Source organism: Rhinolophus sinicus, linkage group LG09, assembly GCF_036562045.2.
Source record: "Rhinolophus sinicus isolate RSC01 linkage group LG09, ASM3656204v1, whole genome shotgun sequence".
In the NCBI taxonomy this organism is placed as follows: Eukaryota; Metazoa; Chordata; class Mammalia; order Chiroptera; family Rhinolophidae; genus Rhinolophus; species Rhinolophus sinicus.
Genome location: NC_133758.1, coordinates 73644921 through 73668140, shown reverse-complemented (window position 1 = coordinate 73668140; position 23220 = coordinate 73644921). Strand labels below are relative to the sequence as shown.

The 23220-nt window shown below is 36.0% G+C and overlaps 1 protein-coding gene across 2 annotated transcripts in view; it reads right to left on the bottom strand.

Annotated features, from left to right (window-relative positions):
- Positions 1-23220, bottom strand: part of GNAI1 (G protein subunit alpha i1) — an 83108-nt gene that overhangs the window by 4923 nt on the left and 54965 nt on the right. For both annotated transcript variants that reach the window (XM_019713052.2, XM_074340655.1), the window contains exons 4-7: positions 16782-16939; positions 13605-13733; positions 7649-7778; positions 6442-6595 (exon numbers count right to left, since the gene is read on the bottom strand). In XM_019713052.2, coding sequence (XP_019568611.1) covers positions 6442-6595; positions 7649-7778; positions 13605-13733; positions 16782-16939 — 571 coding nt within the window. The remainder of the gene's footprint in view (positions 1-6441; positions 6596-7648; positions 7779-13604; positions 13734-16781; positions 16940-23220) is intronic.

Here is a 23220-nt window from a genome sequence, read left to right as displayed (position 1 = left end):
GCATGATGTCTCCAGCTTTGTTCTTTCTCAAGGTTGCTTTTAGCTATTTGAAGTCTCTTGTAGTTCCATACAAATTTTAGGATTATTCTTTCTGTGAAAAATGTCATTGGAATTTTGATAGAATTACACTGACTCTAGATTGTTTTGGGTAGCATGGGCATTTTAACAGCATCTTTCCTTTATTTGTTCTTCTTTAATGTCTTTCATCAGTGTCTCACAGTTTTCAGTGTAGAAGTTTTTCACCTCCTTGGTTAAATTTATTCCTAGGCATTTTGTTCTTATTGATGCAATTGTAACTGGGACTGTTTTCTAGATTTCTCTGATAGTTCATTACAGTGTATAGAAATACAACAAGGTGAAGGAACCAAGATGGTACAGTAGGTAAACACTGTTTACCATCTCTCACAACCACATCAAAATTACAACTAATCTACAAAACAACCGTTATCGAGAATCGCCTACAACCAAGCTCAACTGAAGCCTTTCAACTAAGGACGTGCAGAAGAAGCCACCTCCAGACTGGTAGGAAGGTCAGAGATGTAGAACGGGCTGGTCCCACACTTTCGTGTGACCATTAAAGGTCGGGAGGGCTATTTTGACTGTGGGGGTCCCTCCCCATCCCTTAGAAGGGCAAGAGATCCCAGCCCTACTCCAGCCCAGGGTTCCAGTGCTGGGGAGACAAATCCCCATAATTTCTGGCTGTGGAGAGTGTAACTGAGACTGAGTACAGCTGTATTCACAGGCGCTCCTCTTAAAGAGACTGTGCATGGGCTTACCCACCAACGGATTCATTCACTCTGAGCTCCAATGCTGGGGCAACAGCTGGAAAGGAGGCAGGGACAGATGGTGGGGAATTTAGTAGTCTGGCTTGGGACGGGGGCTGGAGACGCCACTTTCTCCTGGATGGAGGAAATGGTGGAGGTCGTTGTTTCTTTGTTGAGCCCTCCCCCTTCCCTGTGTGTAGACGCAGACAGCTGCCATATCTGAATCGTGCCCCCCCCCCATTAGTTTGCCCCACCCTGGCGATTTGAGACCAGGCCCTGCCCTCCTTTCGGGTACACACCGCTTCCAGCAGCTTTTTCATGCAGACCGTCTGCCTTGGCTTAAGCTGCAAACTTTCCTAAGGTCTCTCAAAGGTTTGCAGAACCCAGACAAGCAGCATCTGGCTTGAGCGTATCCTGTACCTCTGGCTCAGCAGCCCTAAGCTGGCACTAATAGCAGCCGGCCTTGGTTTGCAGCTTGGCCTCTCAAAGCGCTTTCAAGCACAGCACGGGTGGCAGCCATCTGTGGATTTCTTTCTGGCTCCCGTTGGGTGGCCCCAGGTGCGGTACAGGCTTTGGCTGAAGTAGACCTACAGCGGACCCCCTCCAATGTGATCATGGGGCTGGCATCCCCAGTGGCAGGCTTCAAAAGGAGCTGGAGCCATAGGGTCAGCCCCTATACTACTATTCCACTGTAGTCAAGGCCAGTCCTCACAACCAGTGAGCCTAAGGGTCAGTCCCTCACATGGATACGCAGTTATCAACCAAGGCTCAACTACAAGAGGAGGGCACACACAACCCACACAAGAGACACACCTGGAGTGTGTGTCTGGCTCAGGTGACCAGAAAGACTGCGCCACTGAAACCCACAGCACATCTACTACATAAGACCACTCTACTAAGACTGGAAGACATAGCAGCCCTACCTCATACATAGGAACAAGCACAGGGAGGCAGACAAAATGGGGAGACAAACAAACATGTCCCAATTTAAAGAACAGAACAAAGCTCCAGAAAAAGAACTAAGCAAAACAGAGATAAGCAATCTATCAGATGCAGAGTTCCAAACAATGGTCATAAGAATGCTCAATGATCTCAGGGAGAACTTCAACAGAGAGATAGGAAGCATAAAAATAGAGATGAAAACCATAAAAAAGAACGAGTCAGACATAAAGGGTACAATAACAGAAATGAAGAATATATTACTGGGAATAAACAGATTAGATGAGCATAGGATCCAATCAGCAAAGTAGAAGATAAGGTAGCAGAAAACACCCAACCAGAACAGCAAAAAGAAAAAAGAATCCAAAAGAATTGAGGAGAGTTTAAGGGGCCTCTGGGACAATATCAAGCATACCAACATCTGCATCATAGGGGTACCAGAAAGAGAAGAGAAAGAGCAAGAAATTGAAAACCTATTTAAAGAAATAATGACAGAAAACTTCCCTAACCTGGTCAAGGGAATACATTCAAGCCCAGGAAGCACAGAGAGTCCCAAACAAGACGAACCAAAAGAGGCCAACACCAAGACACATCATAGTTAAAATGCCAAAGGTTAAATACAGAAAGAGAATCTTAAAAGCAGCAAGAGCAAGGCAGTTAGTTACCTACAAGGGAGCCCCCATACGACTGTCAGCTGATTTCTTAACAGAAACTTTGCAGGCCAGGACTGGCAGGAAATATTTAAAGTGATGAAAAGCGATGACATTCAACCAAGATTGCTCTATCCAGCAAGTCTGTCATTTAGAATTGAAGGACAGATAAAGAGCTTCCCAGATAAGAAAAAGCTGAAGGAGTTAATCACCACCAAACCAGCATTACAAGGAATCTTAGAGGATATTAGCGTGTCAGTGGGTAGGAAAATTCCTGCAGTAAAGAAACTTATGTGTTGTAAAGATCATGTAAGGTGCCAGATGGGCACTGAACTTATCAGAGGGATCACATCATAGACTGTGTAGATGCTGACCAATGTGTTATACACCTGAAGCGGGAAGTAGAATAATACTGAATGAATGTCAACTATAACTAAATATATAAGTATATATAGTAACATGATGTGGAATACAACATAGGGAAGACAGTCAATGGTATTGTAACAGCTATATAAGATGTCAGAGTGGTAGTAGCTTGGGGGGTGGGTTATCACTTTATGAGGGGTTTAAATGTCTATTATGTTGCTTTGTACTCTTGAAACTAATAAAAAAAGGAAAAAAAATGCAACAAATTTTCGTATATTAATTTTGTACCCTGCAACTTTACTGAATTAGTTTAGCAGTTCTGTGGTAGAGTCGTTAGGATGTCCTATATATAATATGTCATCTTTAAATGATGACAATTTTTCTTCTTCCTTTCCAATTTGGATGTCTTTTCTTTTTCTTGTCTAATTTCTAATATCGGCTAGGACTTCCAATACTATGTTGAATAAAAGTAGTGAGAGTTAGATTCCTGATCTTAGAGGAAAAGCTTTCAGCTTTTCACTATTATGATGTTAGTTCTCAGCTTGTCATATATAGCCTACTATATTGAGTGTTTATCATAAATGCGTGCTAAATTTTGTCAAATTATTTTCGTCAAATGCTTTTCTGCATCTATTAAAATGATATTTATATCCCACATTTTATTAAGGTGGTGTACCACACTGATTTTCAGATATTAAACCATCCTTATCCCTGGAATAAATCCCACTTGATCATGGTATATGATCCTTTTAATGTATGTGTTGTTAAATTCGATTTGCTAATATTTTGTTAAGAATTTTTCTATTTGTGTTCTTCAGGGATATTGGCTTGTAATTTTCTTTTTTTATGATATCCGTATTTGGTTTTGGTATCAGCATAACGCTGGCCTTGTAAAATGAGTTTGGAAGTGTTCTGTCCTCTTCTATTTTGGAAGAGTTTCAGAAGAACTGGATCAATTCTTTAAATGTTTGGAAAATTCACCAGTGAGGCCATCTGGTCATGAACTTTTATTTTTTTGGGAGGTTTTTGATTATTGATTCAATCTTTTCACTAGTAACAAGTCTGTTCAGATTCTCTATGGCTTCATGATTCAGTCTTGGTAGGCTATACATTTCTAGGAATTTATCCATTTTCTCTAGGTTGTCAAAACACATTTCAACTCTTTTACACATAAAATGTTACTTTTTTTATTAAATCATAATAAGGTTGGTGCTCTGAAATTCTAAAGCAATAAACACTGTGTTCACACAGAAGCTAATGCAACCTCTATATTAAAAATATATTTGGGGAAAATAGCTATCACTGAGTGCATAGCTCAATTTCTTGTATATGTTCTATCTAATTATATTACCTAATCCCAAGAGCAACAAGATACATAAATAAACTAATGAGCACATTTCTCAATCTGATTTTGTCTTAAGAAGAGAATAGCAAGGATGGGGGTGGGGTGAGATGTGACAGATATTTCCCAACACATGAGAGAACTGTCCTAAATAAAGGTTAAGTATAGATGATAACCTGGTTCAAGAATAGAGATTTGGAAAAAAAAAAAAAAGAATAGCAATTTGAGAAGAAAAGTATCAAGGGTTTAGTTTGAGTTTCAGGTGCTGAAGAGCAAGTACACGTTCAATAAGTAGCTGGAAATGTAAGCTTGATGTTCTAGCGAGAAATCAGAATTGACAGCAGAATGTAACATGGTGAGAATAAATATGACTCTGAAAGGACAGAGTGCTTGCTAAGATTATAGGACTGCAGATGGAATGTGGTGAACTGCCAAAGTTTAAAGAAAAGGAGAATATAAGAACAGGCAGAGGTAGGAAATAAACTGAATGGTTGGAGACTATGTAGGGTTCTTTTATATAAAGCAACAGCCACAGGAATTAAGAGTTGAGGCTGAAGCAAGAGGCAACTCAATCAATAATTAGGGCATGCAGTGAAGATTAAATTATAATCTTAACACCAGGAATGTGAAATAATTATATGATACTCTCTTTGTTCAAAGATTCTGAAATCAGGGATTCCTATTAACTTGAAACATAAGGAAAATTCTGGTACACACTAAATACCTGGCAAAGAAAGAGCTAACAAGTATATTCTTGCTTGCTCTGAAATCCTTGTAGGTATGTGATATTTATAGAATCATTTGGGTACTCTAGTAATATTCACACAAAATGGCTCTTTCATAATAGAAAATGACAGAAATAAACTGAAAGACAGATGAAAGTAAAGGCAAAACTGAATCGCCTTGAGTCTGGATAACTTCAATTTTAGAATTAGAACTATAAATAATTTTATTCGTAATAAGCACTAAAAATATTCCTGAATAAGGTGACTTAGGATACTACGACTTTCAAAAACAAAACAAAAGTTTTAAAATAAGCAATGGCGTGAAATTATTTTTAACTGGCATATAACTTTGCAGTACACAAAAAGGGCTGTAATGAGTAGTGTGAGTATATTTATTGAAGGATCTCCCTCACCCCCGGGTTCCCATAAGAATTTAATTAAATGTAGTCTGGTTGTTAATGGTCTAGGTGCAGGACTGAGAAAGACTCAGGTCTGGATTTGGACTCTGTTACTTCATTAAGCCCCGATGTTCTCACTAATATGAGTGCGAAATAAGAGCACTGATGTCACAGGGTTGTTTTAACATCACATCTGAAAAGGCAGTAAATACTCATTGTACAATTCACTCAATACAAGAATGACTGAAGTTTTGTTTATAATGAAACAAATTTTGGGGACTTTTTTTAAACAGGAAGGAAAGAGTGAGGGCAACTTCTGTCAAATTAGCTAAATTAACCAAACTCCTCAGAATATTTAGATTTAGAGATCATATAAACGAGTGGTAGTCAAACTCTCTCTCTTTTTCAGGTACAGAATTTTCTTCATTAAAATAAAATCTTTTTCAGAAATCCAATATGTAAAACAGATGAAAGCTAAGTTACTCTGCTTTAATGAGAAGTTGTGTGAGTGTGTGTGGGGGGTGGATACGTATGTACCTCTGTTCCTGGTACCCATTTTCAATAGCAGCTCAGGCGCTGCTCCGTTTTAGCCCAACTTATGATTTTACAGATGGGATACTGAGACCCAGGTAATTTAATTGCCCTGTTTAAGATCAAAGAGTTCATTATGGAGAAACCAGGACTGCATCTCAGGTCTCCTTTTCTCACCGCAAACCATTTTCCACAGTAATAAAATTAAAGTACCACTAATAGTCCCATTACCAAAGTTTGGATTTCCTGCGAAACCTTCCCCGACTCCCCTGAGTTGTTAGCTAATTCGCAAATTCTTTCTTGATATTTTTCCCCTTCCATGTTCATGTTCCTCTGTAGAGGCTTGTTATACACTGCTACTATTTGGTTACGAGTACATCTGTCTCTGAGATTAGAACAGCGATATGTCTTATTTATTGCGCATCACACAATACTTGACACGAGATCTGATAACCAGATGAAGAAATCAGCATTTTAAGTTTATGAAGACTTGGAGTCAGCACAGAAAATTATTCAACAGCTTTTCCATAAAATGAATGCTATTTTGAATAATCGAATCCAAACCTCAATTAACGACTTGTGCCTGAATGTAGTCCGATCAGTAATTTCTCTTATGGTAAGAATTACTAAGCTAAGGGATTCAAATCAACAACTGAAATCTTGCCTTACGGGAACATTCACTTAGAAATATGTGACTTGACAAGTTATCTACAGAAAGTAAAATACCTGCATATTCTGGATAGCATATAGTGAGAGGGCTCTTTTTGATTTTTTCTTCGAAGAGATCCTTCTTATTTAGAAAAAGTATAATAGATGTATCCGTAAACCATTTGTTGTTACATATGCTGTCGAACAACTTCATGCTTTCATGCATTCGGTTCTACAACAGAAAAGAATACAACCAATTTGTCATAATGGCAAGGATTTTGAGAACTATAACTTTTAAAACATAACAACTGTTGTAACAAAACAGAGCTTAGTCAGATGAAAAACAGATAACATACCACAAGAGTACATTTCTGGCATACTTGCATTTTAGGCGAGACTAAGTGTCTACATCACTCATTACTCTTTGCATTCAACCGGTACTAGCTCAGTGTCCACTATGTGTCACTGCCTGGGACTATCCTGGGGAGGACCTTGCAATCTAGGGAGGCCAAGTGTGAACATTTGAAAGGATCTCATTACAGAGTTAACTCTAACTGAAGTTTCCATTAGAAGTAGAGGTTTTTGAAAGTTAATAAATTAAACGGAGCAAGCTGAAACACAATTAGCCCAACACCCTAAATACAAAGTTATGTTAGGGAAGGAAACCTCCAATCCTGTTTCCTGCCCTTCCAGTATCCATGGTTTAAAAAAGGGCACAGATGTATGCTAGAGTACCAAAATGAGACAAATGAATGTATGATGGTGCATTGCATCTATTGCACTATAACTGTATATTCCTGATTAAAAAACAAAAAAACCTGACATTTCTATGTTTTCCATAGTTTGTATTGAAGTTAATTTAAAATGAAAGTTTTAAATTTCGACTTAAAAATATTTCCTTCAGATTAATGATGTACAGGAATGCATCTGAAAATTACATGGCAATCACAAAACATGACATGGATCAAAGATTACGAAGCTGGCAGAAGCAATAAGTTAAGAAAAAGAAGCCATGGACTATTATGGAACTAACTTTATTTTAATTCAGAACATAGATACTACCAGATATAGAAAACGCACAGTTAAGCGCACATAGGATCCATCTGTGTTTCTTTAGTATACTTATGTTTTAGTATGGAAACAGAAAAGCTGAAGAGCCCAAACTTTCAAATAATTCAGACATTAGCAAGAATTTCTCAAGAATTTTTCTCAGAAATATTCTTGGCAATGTCTTCGGCTCCTCATATTTCATGCTCCATCTTTAATTAAAAGTGGTTCTACTTGCCATTTCTTCATCTTCAGCCAGGACCAGGTCATAGTCACTCAACGCCACACAGAAAATGATGGCGGTCACTCCTTCGAAGCAATGAATCCATTTCTTGCGCTCAGATCTCTGTCCTCCCACATCAAACATTCTGTAGAGAAAAGTAATGAGTTTGAAATCACATTAAATGCCCAAATGCTCTGAGGAGTTCTACAGTATCAACAAGATGCTCCAAACTACCAGGGAGATGTGAGATGGGAAGAAAGGAAAAAAGGACTTTATGGAATGAAAATAATGTCAGAAATTGTTTTTCACAAATGGAAAAAAGTCTGGTTTTTTAAAATGTTTGATTATAGGGAGAGTATTTCAAAGCAAAACCCACAAACCCAAAATACCTTCAAAAACAACACCTGCAATAACGCATGAGAACTAAGTAGAACTGAATATTAAAACGAATACAAATGGACTGCACTATGTGTAAACACTGAGAAATCACATGAAGCAACCAGGAAATGCAGCGAGAGTAGAGTATATTCAATTTGCCAATGTCATGAAACATTAGGGTCAGAGGATATGGTCCCCTCTTCCCACTATAAAATGTTGTTTTCTCTCAGAGGCAATAGAAAGGACTTTGATGTGAAGGGGAAACTATTCCAGGTAACAAAAAGCTGAGCAAGCAAGTCATATTCAGATAGGGACCAACAGGTTGCCTAAATTAAAAAGTAAAATCACAGTATAAAAGAAAATGTGAGAAATGAAATATAAGACAAATGGGTGGCCCTAATGAACAGTCTTATTTTAGAGTGAAAAATACTCAATGTTTATGCGATATACAACAGTAGACCATTGTAGGTTAGTGTACAGTGTAGTAACACAATTAACAAGTAGAAACACAATGACCTTTCCTCTTTTTCTTGTAAGAGTTTATTAAGTTAAGCAAAAGTTGAAATTTAGAGTCCATTATGCAACCTAGAAATAACCACTTATATAATGGAAACACTATGCAAACTGGTACATTTTTAAAGGCTCCATTTATCTAGATGGTGCACTAATTAAAACAGTACTTATTTAATTCTTAGGCAGCAAAAAGAATTTTCCCTGTAGAGTAGTATTGGCCTATAAACCAAATCTGAGGCCATCAACTAGTATGTTCACTTTTATCATCATTTCAGTGATGGCTTAGCTAGTAAATTGTTCATTACATTTAAGAATACCACATAACAAAATGATTCTACCACAGAATAAAAAGAGTAAGACACTAAAAGGACAGCTGGTAATAAAAATCAAACAAGAAAATACATTAAAATGATTACATATATGTTAAATTGCCAAGGAACACAATTTGAAAAGAACTTTACCAGAGAGATATTTTAGGTAACGTCTCTGATCGAACATCACATACATCCTGACCACTCAATGTAAGATAACCAAGCCCACCTTGTCCCACATTTTCCCTCTGTACTAGTTTGATGTGTTGATTTGACTGGGCTATCATATGTAGTTATGTAATCAAACGTGAATCTAGGTGCTATTGTGAACGTACTTCAGAGTTGTGATTCAGAGTATAATCAGCTGACTTTCAGTAAAGGAGAATATTCTTGATAACCTGGGGGGACTTCAATCAGTTGAAAGGACTTAAGAGCAGAAACAGAAGTTTCCCAGAGGGGAAAGAAATTCTGCCTCAAGACCGAAGCATCAGTTTCCGTCAGAGCTTGCCCTACAAACCGTGACCTGTCAGCCCCCATAGTCATGTAAGCCAATTCCTTGAAATAAACAGAACCTTCTGGAGAACGCTGACTGATAACAAATTTTAGTACCCAGACTGGGGTCCTGGTGTAACAAATACCTAAAGACGTGGAGGTGGCTTTGGAACTGGGTAATAGGTAAAGACTGGAAGAAGCTTGAGTTACTTGACAGAAAAAGCCCAGATTGCCATGAAATGATGGTTGGTTAGAAACATGGACATTACAGGTGATTTTGGAGAGACTGAGATGGAAGTGAAGCTGCTGCAATCTTAGAGAATACATACATCATCATGAACACAATGTTGGGAGAGAGATGAATGTTCGATATTTTTATGAGATCTCAGAAGGAAATGAGAACCATGTTTTTGGACACTGGAAGAAAGGCAATTCTTTTTTAAGTGGCATAAACTTTGCCTAATGATGTTCCCCTGCCGGGTGTCAGGCAGCACTTATACGAGAACTTAATATTCAGCTGAGGAAGTTTCCAAGCATAGTGTGAAAGGTACAGCCTTGTTTCTCCCTGCTGCTATCAGAAAATGCAAGAGGAAAGGGATAAACTGAGGAATGAACTATAAAGCAAAGAGGAACAAGACGCACACTGGGAGGAGGAATGTGACAAAGACCAAAAAGTGGCATGACATGGCTACAAGCCAAGGAGACACGGACTGCCAACACCACAGAAGCTGGCAGAGGTAAGGGAGGGAGGATGCTTCCCTGGAGCCCAGAAGGAGCACAGCCTGGCGGACATATAATTTCTAACTTCTAGCCTCCAGAACTTCCAAAGAATAAATTTCTGTTGTTTTATGCCACCTAGTCTGTGGTAATTTGTTATAGCAGCTTTATTTTTCACTATACTAATTATCATCCCCTGAATATTAAATATTTATTTATTTCACCACACACATACACAATGTAAAGATACAAACTTTGTTTATTTGGTCACTTTATATCCCCTACACTGGACATTAACAAGCATTTAATAAATATTTGTTGACTGAATAAATGAACTGTATCTACAGAATATTTTAAAACACTTTCAAACAATAACAGACTAACTTTACCATGTAAAAGATCTCTATCAGTTATGGTGTGGGAATGTTAAATATTGAGCTTTAACTTGATAATTAAGTAATTTGACAGCAGAAAAAGAAATCTCTTCAATTTACTGGACTTAGAAATGTGTGAGGGTCATTCATATATTGGTCATAAACAAATGAACTTTTCATCTAAGCCAGTGCTTCTCAAACTTCAGTGACTACCAGAGCCACCAGGTGAGTGAAGGAGATGCTGCTGATGTGGGGACCGTACTCTGTGACTCAGTGGTCTACTTCATAAGCCAGGAGCGAAAGTGACTAAGAACCAATACTGCAAATGACTGGACTGTGCACAGAGCATTATTCATTGTTTCACACATGTTAGTTATCTTCCAATTCTGAACATTATTTTAAAAAATTAACCTAAAACAGCACAAAATTATATATTCTCCTTCATATGAAAAGATGAGACTTTTGACTTGCATCCAATAGGGAGTGATTTTGAGTTCTCTTAGGGGTTTCTTTTTTAAAGGGAGTGAGGCAAGGTGGAAGGGGATACTACTGGAAATCAAGAGATGTGCTGACTTATCCTCAGACTATCGTCTGATACCACCAAGACTGATTAGTATAAAGTTAGTTGACTATATATGGAAATTAACCCCATAAATATGATATTGCACTCCAAAACCTATTATACTTTCATATTACCTATAGAAAAGAAATATAAGTGTCTTGTATTATGATAATTTTACAATAGAAGGGACACTATGATTCTATATTCAGCGAAAACTATCATAGTAAAATAAAACTTGATTCTTTAAAGCAAAATAATCCACATAGACACTTTCCACAAATGCCTACTCACAGAGGTAATAAGATATAGTCTTAAAGTATAATTTATTGCTTCACTTTGAATTTAATTCCAATCATACCACAAAATAAGTGAAATTGAAATTTTACATCACCAGTTAAAAATCAGACAATGAATTATAACACAAAACACAAAAAATGATAAACACACTCAAGAGTTCCCAGTAGAATTATTCAAAACACATTTCTGCCCTAATTCTTCTGAGGCTCATTTAACATATAAAAAGCAAATCTGGAACCATATGTTTGCAATGATAGTAATTTAAAATAATTCAAATCCAAAATAAGACAAAGTTTATCTGAAGTTCCTGACAAACCTACATTTATCTTTAAGTCAGCAAGCAAAAACAGTTACCTAAATACATACTGTGAAATGCTACCTCACCCGAGGAGACTAAACAGAGCAAGTTAAGTGGGCTTCCTGAAGGCATCACGTGAGAGACCACTTTACTGAATCCCAGTACTTGCCTGATGTGGAAATGACACCTCGAGAAACCTAGACTGGCAGTGAAAAGGACCCTCTGGAAGTGAATGTTTAACGTGAAACTAACCAGACTGAAAGTGAATTTTACATAGATTGCCTTAAGCAAAAATGGCCGAGTTAGCATTTACCACTGCCATTTCTCACCATTTACAGAGCTCTCAAGTCTACACATTTCCTTTATAGGCAGTAACTCATTTTATATTTAAACCTCTGTGAAGGGCAAGATGGTAACACTCTCTGTTAAGAATCTTCACTGAGTTTGCCCACTTACCTAATAGCGACCTAGGTCTGGAAGCCTTACTAGCTTTCCCCAACAGCATACATTTTTTCAAGCTCTGCAGTCAGAATAAAACCTGAACATAACAATTTACTGAACGTATCTGAAAAATTACTGAACAGTTATCTGAACATAACAATTACGTTTGCTATAGAATATGGTCTTAAAGCAAGGTAAATAAAAAGCAAAACATCAGAATCTAAGGAGCACTAGGTTAAAATACAAACAAACCTTAAAGCCTCATTCTAACAGTGAACTTCCTTATAATTAAATCACTTCATAATTTTCTCAAATAAGACAACAGATTTCAAATAACAATATTTTAATATTCTTTAGTCATTTAATATTCTAAAAGTAGTAAGCAGACCAAGTGAAGGTAAATTATTTCAATAAGAGAGAATGACAGCAACAACAACAAAAAACGTCCACTGATAGCTTAAAAAATAGTGAAAACAGAAAAAAGAAAATTAAAAGCAGGTGAAAAACCACACCATGTATTAAAGCACAAAGTTATATGGTCATATAAACTAACTATAATCTGTATCTCTGTTTAAAAAGCAGGGCGATGTTTGTTTTTTGGAGGGAAGCTACTATGGAAATTGAAATTAAATTTCAGTTTTCTGGAAAACTCAATGATATAAACCACTGAATGTGGGATAAATTAGTGACAAATGACAATAATAAATGTATTTAAAATACCTACGAAGGGAATTAGAGGTATAGTTGCATATATTTAACTGTGCTTCCCACATTCATAATTGTTAAGCTTCTTTATGACATAAGCTGATGCTTATTTGTTTTTGTTGATATTTGACTAGGAACCTTTTTTGAAGATGCTTTCAGAACTTCTGTTTTATTATCTTTACTGTTTCAGAGCATTAGAGTTAACTGGAGCAAGGTCTGGCAGTTTTTTGCATACATTGAAAATTGTTATTTATTGGAAAAAGAAAAAGGTAGTTCTGTAAATCTGAATGTACTGCTTATCTGAACTTCCCTGAGCCTGATTCACTATAAAATGAGCAAATGGGACAAAATGAACTCCAAGATACCTTCATTCTGAAAGCTACTGCACTTCAGTGCTTCCCTGATCCGACCTCAGGAAGTTAATAATCAGTACACTCTACATTAAATGAACTTTTTTCATCAGTTTGCATGAATAAAAATTTTCATGACAAACTTTAAAAAGGTACCTTTCTTTTAAAATAGGTCCATAAATAGGAAATGTCCTATCAATAAAACTCTCTTTCTACTTAAAAATGGATGCAATATTGCAGCAGTATTTTCTATTTAGAAATAAAAGCCAAAAACTATTTTATGTCAATCGCTGTGAAAAATATAGGCAAAATGAATTTGCATGGCTATTTTTCCTTAAATAAAGATATAAATATTACTCCTAAGAATGTTTCTTGCCCTCTTTCACCCAAAAGATTCTTTTGTCCAATTATCTGAGACAATTTTTTTGTAATTCTAACTCTAAATTTCTTTAAACTTTTATTATTATGCTGTTTTTCCTACACAACGTGTTTTATATGTAAATTTATAAATCATATGCTTTGAAGCTACTCACTTAAAATGAAGATCTTTGAAAGTAAAATGGGTTTCAACAATTCCTGTAGTTTTCACTCTGGTTCTGAGAACATCTTGTTGAGTTGGGATGTAATTTGGTTGTGCTATTCTGTCCAAGTCATTCAAATAGCTGAAAAACAAAACAACAATATGCTAACAGTTAATATAGCCAATAAAGATCACTTAAATTAAAGAGTAAGACATTCTGAGGCATGCAATATTCCAAGTTACTGGAAGTTTTTACCGTTTTGCGTAATGATATAATACAACCAATTTAAGTTTATATCTTACACAAATCCCACTGAAATGAAAATATTTATACTTCTGTAACCACAAAAGTATTCTACCATTTTAAAAATGGTATGTGATTTGTTTCTTAAGGACAGTAGTAATGCTCGTTGTTGGGAAAGAAAACTGATTGAGAATAACTTCTTTAAAAACACCCAAAATAACTGTACACCATGTGTTTGTTTCTTAAACTTCTTTACTTCACCTTTTTTTTTTTTTTTTTGATGTAGCACTGTGTTTATGTTCCAGACATTATTACTCTTTTGTTGGGGATTTAGATATTCTCAGTTTTTGAGAAGGTAGTGAGGAAACCTCTGCCCAAAGGCTGAATGGGATTGTTATTCCTTTTCAACCAGCTGTAAGTTACATACAGGAAACACTACACATGATCCTTTACTCTGCATTTTACTGACTCTCTAAATGAATATTTATATTTTCCTTCTCAATGGTTTTTATCACTCATTCATCACTCTGCCGATGATGCCAAACGTGCTGCGATATAAAAATGTGGTGGTGCCATACCGTGCAATGATGTTGTGTAACTCTGTGTCATCAAGAGGAGAGTCCATAATGGTACAGGAAGTCGAGGTATGGAGAGATTAATGTGAACCTGAGCAGTTAAAGATTCATGGATAGTGAGGGGTGTAAACAGAAATGTGAACGATGGGATAGAAAAAGGAATGTCATTCTCACTGGAACAAGCAGTGACACGGGATGGAGGCAGGAACAGTCACATCTTGTTTCTCAGAGAAGCACCAACTATTGCAACTTTAATTGACGTTTTCTCTGAAACTGTTCCTTAGCCATTTAGAATGAGGTTCTTGCAAACAAAAAGGGCTCAATAAATATTTGATTTGTTGAGAATGGAGCTGGAAAACTATCCAAGCACTGAATCAATAACCCAAAATATTTTAGACAGGTAAGTATAAGTATCTGCTGTTGACACACAAGAATATACAGAGAGATAATACCTTGAGTTATCTGTATTGTACTTACTGAATTACAAAGAATGTTATTATCTTATTATTGCATTGGTAATAATTCCCCAGTATTTTTAATTACACATACAAAACGTTATACCTTATTATAAGAAAATCTGATTTAATAAACTAAACAGGCCATGCCAAGATTTTACTAACTGTCCCTACGTAATAACTACTTTTATTTAAAATATGCTCTGGTTACTCATAAATACATTTCTTTGCTTAAAACTGCTATGGCTCTAATAGATTCTAAAAATAATGCACATTTATGTTTCAACGGGACAAAAAAGAAAAACAGGCATTGTGGAAAATTCCAATTGTTTTAAACGATCAGAAATTTAAAGTGTAAATTGGTGGTTGGACAGTCTTAATGGGCAACTTGGCAGCACCCCCAACTCCAGTCAAGAACTCAGAAATCAAAATGCCCTGGAACCACTACGGAGAAAGAGTTCTATGATTTCCTTCATTCTTGAAAAATGGCTCCACTATTTCCATCTTAAGGTCAGAACTACTAACAATGAAATAATGAGGAGCTAAAGGGATGTATTTTTCTCCATGTATTTCCAAAAACTGCACAGGAGAGAGGATATTGGTCAGCAGACGGAGGGGGGCCAGGAAGTCCCCCCACATGGGGAAACAAATTTCAATCTACTGTCCCTGAGACGTATTCCTTAATTATTGAAATAGCTCCTCTTGCTGGAGGAGCTCATAAAATACATTATGAGTTCATAAGAGGGAAGCAAGGACCTACTCGGTGAGTCAAGGAATATTTCCTAGTAGAAGTAATGACGCCAGATGGAGAGATGGGCTACATATTCAATAAGAAGATGTTATGTATAAATACATAAACTACGTATGTAACAATATATATGGTTTTACTTGGAAAACATTAAAAATACAGATTAAATAATACAGTGTTATAAAAACTGCTATGAGTTATACAGTAGCGTGTGTTATTTAGTCATTCACACTAAATCATTCATGTCATACATACCGAGTACTCTGATGTACAACAAATGACATGCCATATGATAATCACTCAGTATGGCCCCTGAGGCCAGGTTTTTTACTGTGGCAAAGTGTGTGCATTTACTAGACCTCGAACAAACTTGAAAAGTAAACTGGGTGAACAGCACATTTTAAGACCAATTAATGCTACTCATATTATATTTGACATATCTGAGTATGTGTACCAAATTATGGAAACAAATACTTAGTTTTTTAAAAATTCTGTATAGATCACCAAGCAGAAACTCCCCGATTAGGTTTTATCACAACTTGCTTTACAAACTCTCTAGACCACTGTCTGGAAAATCAGGGCAGATTTTTCACCCGAAAAACTATACGTAGATATCTGCAAACAATGTCTAATGCAAGAGAGCATACAAATTGACAATTTGCAAGTGTAGAGCTATTTTACTCAGTGAGAAAATGTCCTGGGCTCACCATGTGCTCCTTCAAAAGGGGTGCACGTCATTCCAAGTATTTGTCACTGGACAGGTAACTCTTCTCAGGAACCATTAGTATAATGAAAAGAACCCAAATTACTCACACTCACTTTTGGGCCAGTCCCAGGCAAACTAGAAATACACCCCCATTCAGCACGAACTTTGGGAAGTTCCAAGTACTTTCTTGGAAAATACTGTTAACAGTCCCATGCTGCACGTTTCAATTAGAGTTACATAAGCATGACTCTCTTGAGACACTTTTGAACACAAAGAAAATAACAACATTGCTCTCTACCAACACACACACAAAAAGACAAAGTTTTCAAATACTGTCATCCTGAATATCCTGAGTTGTACAAGAATGTGTCAGCCGACTCTGCAATAAAATTGACTTGGAGGTATATTTGACTTGCAAGTAATTATTCATGGTAGTTTAGTTCTGAAGTTATGATTACTTACTATGCTGCAGAATCATTCAGCTGATACTCTCGGGATCTGTTGAAACAAGCTTGCACACCACTATCTCTCCACAATCTCTTTATAACTCCAGCAAGTTCTGCAGTCATAAAACCTTCTTCAGCAGCTCCGGCGAGCACAAAGAGTTGGCGGGCATCATCCTGAACATTCAAAGGCCATGTTTTAAAAAAGTAAAAAGACACAGACAATAGTTTAGTGGTTGCCAGAGGGTAAGGGGGGCGGGGGGTGGGGGTGGGAGATGAGGGTAAGGGGGATCGAATATATGGTGATGGAAGGAGAACTGACTCTGGGTGATGAACACACAATGGGATTTATAGATGATGTAATACAGAATTGTACACCTGAAATCTATGTAACAATTGTAACCCCAATAAATTTAATTAAAAAAAAAAAAGTACGAAGCTGGGTATTACAGATATGAAAAAGTGCAACAGCGAGATTCCCTTATGTTTTTTTATTAGTGCCATAACTTTTATTTCTCTAAAGCACCACTTTAAAAGGTTGGTTGACCCAAAAGAGCATCATCTTAAATCATGAGTATGTGTTGTGGGTTTTGTAATAGCTATCAAGGCGCTGGAAGAATTACATTTAGAGATTCTAAGGGGACATACAAACCAACTATTTACTGACTGACTGTTGTACGCTGAAGATGATCACCTTTGAGAAAACAGAAGGGAAGTGTATGCCTTGCCCCTCCCTTCCAAAAATTTTTCTAAGAAACACATTAACACCGTTAGTGATTACTTGAAGATAGAATCTAATTAAATGTTAGCTTTCTGATAGTCTTTATAGAAGCAAAATAAGTTCAGAGATGGGAGAAATCAATAAACAAGAATAGTTTCACAGAATGATCTGACATTTTCAGATCACTTTAAAATGTGTATAGTGTGTAAACCCCTTATCTGCAGTTTCCCCTTCTGCAGTTTCAGTTACCCGTGGTCAACTACGTCCCAAAAATATTAAATTTCCCCATCCATCGCCATCGTCTGCTGCTGACATCCACCCATGACACGGCCCTAGCTCAGTGATCCAGGATCACCCCTATCAGAGGATGCGCCTTCTGACAAACATCAAAAGGTCAGTGGTAGCCTAACGCTACGTCACTATGCCTACGTCATTCAGCTCATTTCATCTCAGCACATAGGCATTATATCATTTCACATTACCACAAAAAGGGTGAGTAGAGTACAGTAAGATTTTGAGAGCGAGAGAGAGAGAGAGAGAGAGAGAAAGAGAGAGACCACATTCACATAACTTTTATTATAATTGTTCTGTGCTATTATTAATTATTGGTATTAAGCTCTAACTGTGCCTAATTTGTAAGTTAAACTTTATCCTAGGTATGGATGTATAAGAAAAAATATAGTATATAAGATTTGATACTATCCTTGATTTCAAGTATCCACTGGGGGTCTTGGAACATATCCTCCACGGATAAGGGTGGAGACTGTACATTGAAATCAATGGGCCAGGAGGTAGAGGCAAGTGTTTGTTAATGCAGGTATAGGAAACAAAATAAGCGCGGCTTTGGAATAGAAATAACCATGATGCATTCAGAAGACTGCATGCCCAAAAATTTAAATAATACTGTATATAAAATTAATTAAATTTTCCCTAACTTTATAGGCTACAGATATTTACAGCTCTGATCCACAGGTCATCAACCACTCTAAGTCAGTGCTGTCGAAAAGAAATGTAACATGAGCCACTGATGAAATTCTAAATTTTCTAATAGCCACATTTCAAAATGTGAAAAGGTGAATTTAATTTGACATATTTTATTTAGCCTATTCACATAAAATATCATTTCAACATGTTATCAATGTAAAATAATTAATGAGACATTTGATTATTTCTTTTTCATACATAAACTTTGAAATCTGGTGTTTATTGTATACAAACAACACATCTCAATTCAGACGAGACACATTTCAGATACCCAGTAGCTACATGTGAGTAGCAGCTGCAGTCCTGGATAACACAACTCTAGTCCCTAGGTAATAACAGTCAAAAACATGGGAGATATGAGGGTGCTGTCTTCACAGAGATTCTCTTTAGCCTGACCCTTGTAGCTTTGTAAACTGGGTGGATAATCTCTAACTTTTCTCAAGGGACATTTTCCCAACATATTATAGTAGATGTTTATAAAGCGATGGCACACATTAGGATAAGGTATACAGAAGAGAAGCATTCGGTGACAGGCTAGCAGAGGGCACAAGCTAACAATATAAATTAATTCTGCTGCCAATTTGTAAGACATTTTCTTTTCAGATGAAACCATCTGAAATATAATTAAGTCTCCCAGCATGAGAACATATGTTCCCCTTTTTAGGAAGTCACATGAGAATTGCAGGCAAGCAAATAACACATGTACAATATCCTTAATAAATCCCAACATAACATGATTTCAAGTCATTCTTAGTACCATTTACCTAATTCCAGTAAATATTCACTTTTCCAAATAATTACCTATACATGAAAAATTTCTAAATTTGGTCATTTTTATTAAACAACATCAAACGTGATCTTCTCCATCCATTAAAAATACTTTTCACTCAGGGAGTTTTCGTCTTGTTCTTTTGTTGTTTTTGGTTTATATACCACATATCAGTGAAATCACATGGTTCGCTGCTTTTTCTGTCTGACTTATTTCGCTCAGTATTACTCTCTCAAGATCCATCCATGTTGTCACAAATGTTCCTATATCATCTTTTCTAATACTCAGGGAGTTTTCAAATGAGCTTTCATTATATTTGTTCAATTGCAATAAAAGTTCTTGATAGAAAAGACTAATATCCTTTGGTATGGGTCACAAGATCACACTGTCTTCACATTTTCTAGGAAGGAGCCTGAAGAAAAGACATGAGAAACTTTGGAAGCTGTATTTATAAACTGTACTCTCTATGACATTAAAAAATGTCTCCTCTTCAAGAAATGTAAAATAGTCTCTTTCTCTCGAAAAACTAATTGGAATATTCATTTCCATGTCATTAGCAGGACATTCAGATGTCTACAGATGAGCATTAAGGTAATACATTTAAGCAGGAAGGTATTTTAGAAATTATTCTCCCTAATTTTTGGTTTTGTATAAAAAGAATCCAAGGCACAGAGAGGTTAAGCATCTTATGTAAAGTTCCCCGGCTAACTAGTCACCCAATCACACATATATGTCAGTCAACAATTAGTAACCACTGCCTCAGACAGGATAAATTTAAAAATTGCAGAATGAAAACAATGATCCTAAAAGTATGTTACTTAGGAACATTTAGAAAGATAAACATGAGTGTGCCAAAACAGTATGACACAGGGTAGAAAAAGAATAGGGATTACTGAAAAAAGACTGGAGTTTAGTCAGAAGGGCTACAAATTAGTAAACCAGTTTAAAGGAACACTTGTGATGTTACAAAGAAAGGAATGTTATTTGCAAGGCAATTACTTTTGAGTAGCAAGGAAAATCCTTGGAAGTAGCCAAGTTAATATGTTTTCAAATTACTAAGATCTAAATGGTTTAAAGAATGTAAGTTCCAGTTCATATAACTGTGTGCTTTGAGAACTCTGAAAGGAGATAAAAATGCTAAGGTGTCAAGAGACACATAATATGGCCTCTTTTCCCACTGACGGTCAAGGAACACTTGACATACTCTATTTATTTAGTGACAGCACATTCTACTTGAAGCTGTCACCACTTTATGAGAATTCAGAAGCGTCTGGCCAATATGGGAAAGAGAAGACTTTGAGGGATCATAATGGCTGTTTCCTGTCATAAAAGTCAAGACAGAGCAGACTTTGTGTTAAGGAACAGAGCAGAAAAAGGAGAATTCTTAGGGCAAAAGATATCAGACTTCATTTCCATAAGAACATTTTTAACAATTAAAACCATCTAAATAAAAGGGAGGACGAGTGAGAGATTGCAGTTCTTAGTACAGGCTACAATTATTATTTACTGGGAGATAGCAGACAGATTTATGAAGGAGATTAAGAGCTTAAACAGAAAACCAGAAAGCCCTTTTACAACAGAGACTAAAAAATGTGATAAAGGAGTCTTAAAACTAGAGACACCTATGAATTTTTGGCCCCAGGGATGATATTGATGTCATGGCTCGTGTATGTATGTATAGAGATCTTTGGTTTCAATGGTTTAGCTCAATTATTTCATTAATAACATTAGCCAACAATACTGAACACCACATATGAGAACTATTTATATATTTAATCAAAAACATTTCTAGAGCATATAAACACTCGTATAAATTTAAGACAGCTACACTGCTTTCATCAAAGTTAGTGTACCCTTAAAGCAGGGGTGTCAAAACTGCGGCCCGGGGGCCAACTGCGGCCCGCAATCCATTGTTAATTGGCCCGCAGCAAATTCCAAAAATATATTTAGTTTACTTAAATAAACCAGGTGAAGCAATACGTACTTCACTTCGAGTGAGTGGCCCGGCTGTTTGTGTATTTTACCGCATATGCCCTTGGTAAAAAACATTGAAAAAAGTTTGGACACCCCTGCCTTAAAGAAATCCTGAGAACTTTGGTGGAGTCCTCTGTCCCATGGCTCATGGTGCCTGCCAATCCCAAACGTTAAAGAACTGCTCTGCTCTGAATAAGAAATACATAAATGTGAAATATTTTTCTCTAAAAACACAAATGTAATCAAAATAAAAGTGACTGAGGCAAGGAAACAGGAAGTCATTTTTCCTTTTCCCATAGCTCTGCTTTTTAAAAGGAGGAAAAAGCCTAATAATAAAATAATCTAATTTTAACTACATTGCAGACAGCAAAAATTTCGACTAAATTGCAGTGAGCATGAGCTTCACTATGTCAAGAAGGGAAATAGTGATACATGCGTGACTCAAATATAACTTTTATGCATATACTTATGAATCTTATAAATGTATATATTTTCATTTTCAAGTTAATAAAATAAAAAATGTTTAAGCGTTTTTTGTATGGACAATAGACCCTGTTGTCAAAAGCGATACAGAAACATGGGACAATCAATACATGAGTTGAGGGAAATAGAAAAATACTGTTCTGGAGGAACATATTATATTCCAAATGAAGGTTAATATCACTTTGCCACATACATCTATCAAAATATTTCTCGGACTCAAAAACAATATAATCCCATAACCTTATTTTAGTTTTCAACCATAAACCACAATACAAAACCAATTCAACATTCATCTCAAAAAATGACAAGTAGAAATAACTAGGAACATTTTTAAAAAGAATACTGGAGAAGGAGGGCTAAAATTATCAGATATTAAAAGCCTGTGATATGTAGAACAGTCTGGTATGAATGCAGATCAACAGGAAAAAGATCTTAAGTCTGAACTTATTATATAAAGGTGGCAAGGTAAATTAAACGATTAGATAGCCCTCTGAAGAGGAAGCAAATAATGTAGATTATTACTCCACGCATACAAAATAAGTAAATTTCAGAGGGATTAAAGAACAAACACAAGAAACAATGTTAAAATTCACTCCCCTAAAATACTTTTAAAATGGCAAGAGTATTTGGTAAATCTTTGGTTGAGAGAAGATTTTCTAAGTTTAAACATAGTGGAAGACATAATGGGGTAAGATGTAAAAATGGAAACCAATGATTAAAGGCAACAAAATGTGAGAGAACATTTATATAACTGGACAAAGGGTTACTACATACTGGTATGTACATAAAAACAAGCAAACAGATAATGGATACAGCAAGACTCCAACAGGTAAATAAGGGATAAAACAGCCCACCAACATAGAGAAACAAAAATATAGTCAATAAAGATGAAAAACTGTACAATTGCACTAAAACTGAATATGCAAATTAAATTAAAATAAAATTTACTAATAAATTTACTAATAAATTAAGTCAGTATTTTTTGGCTACCCAGAGTGCTAAAAAAAACTGCTGCTTGTAAGGTAAATTGATACAACCTTCCTCAAAAGCAATCTGGAAAATCTGGCAGACAGACATAAACTAATGGAATCAATTACAAAATTAAAGGAACAGAATAGTGGCCATTATTCAGGAGCATGGTGAGGCTTGGAGGAGAAAAGGAGTTTAAATCAATTCAAGGCAACAATTCAAGAGACACAAATAACACTTCCAGGTGGGTGAAGATATAAATCTAAAGAAATAAAACTATAAATATTCTAGAAAAATAAGAGTAGTTTAAAAAATAATTGTAAGTTGAAGATATCTTTCTAACAAGACAAACACAGAAGTCAGAGTTCGGTAACTAGAAAAATACTATTCAAAAAATAAAGGAACTATATTAAGCAAAAATATTTGCAAAATATAAAAACATCCCTAATATTTAAAGAGACACACTGTGAACAGGACAAGTAATTTAACAGAATTGAGTGAAATATACTGAGGAGTGCACAAAAATACAAAAAGCTAAAACATTCTCCAATTCATTAC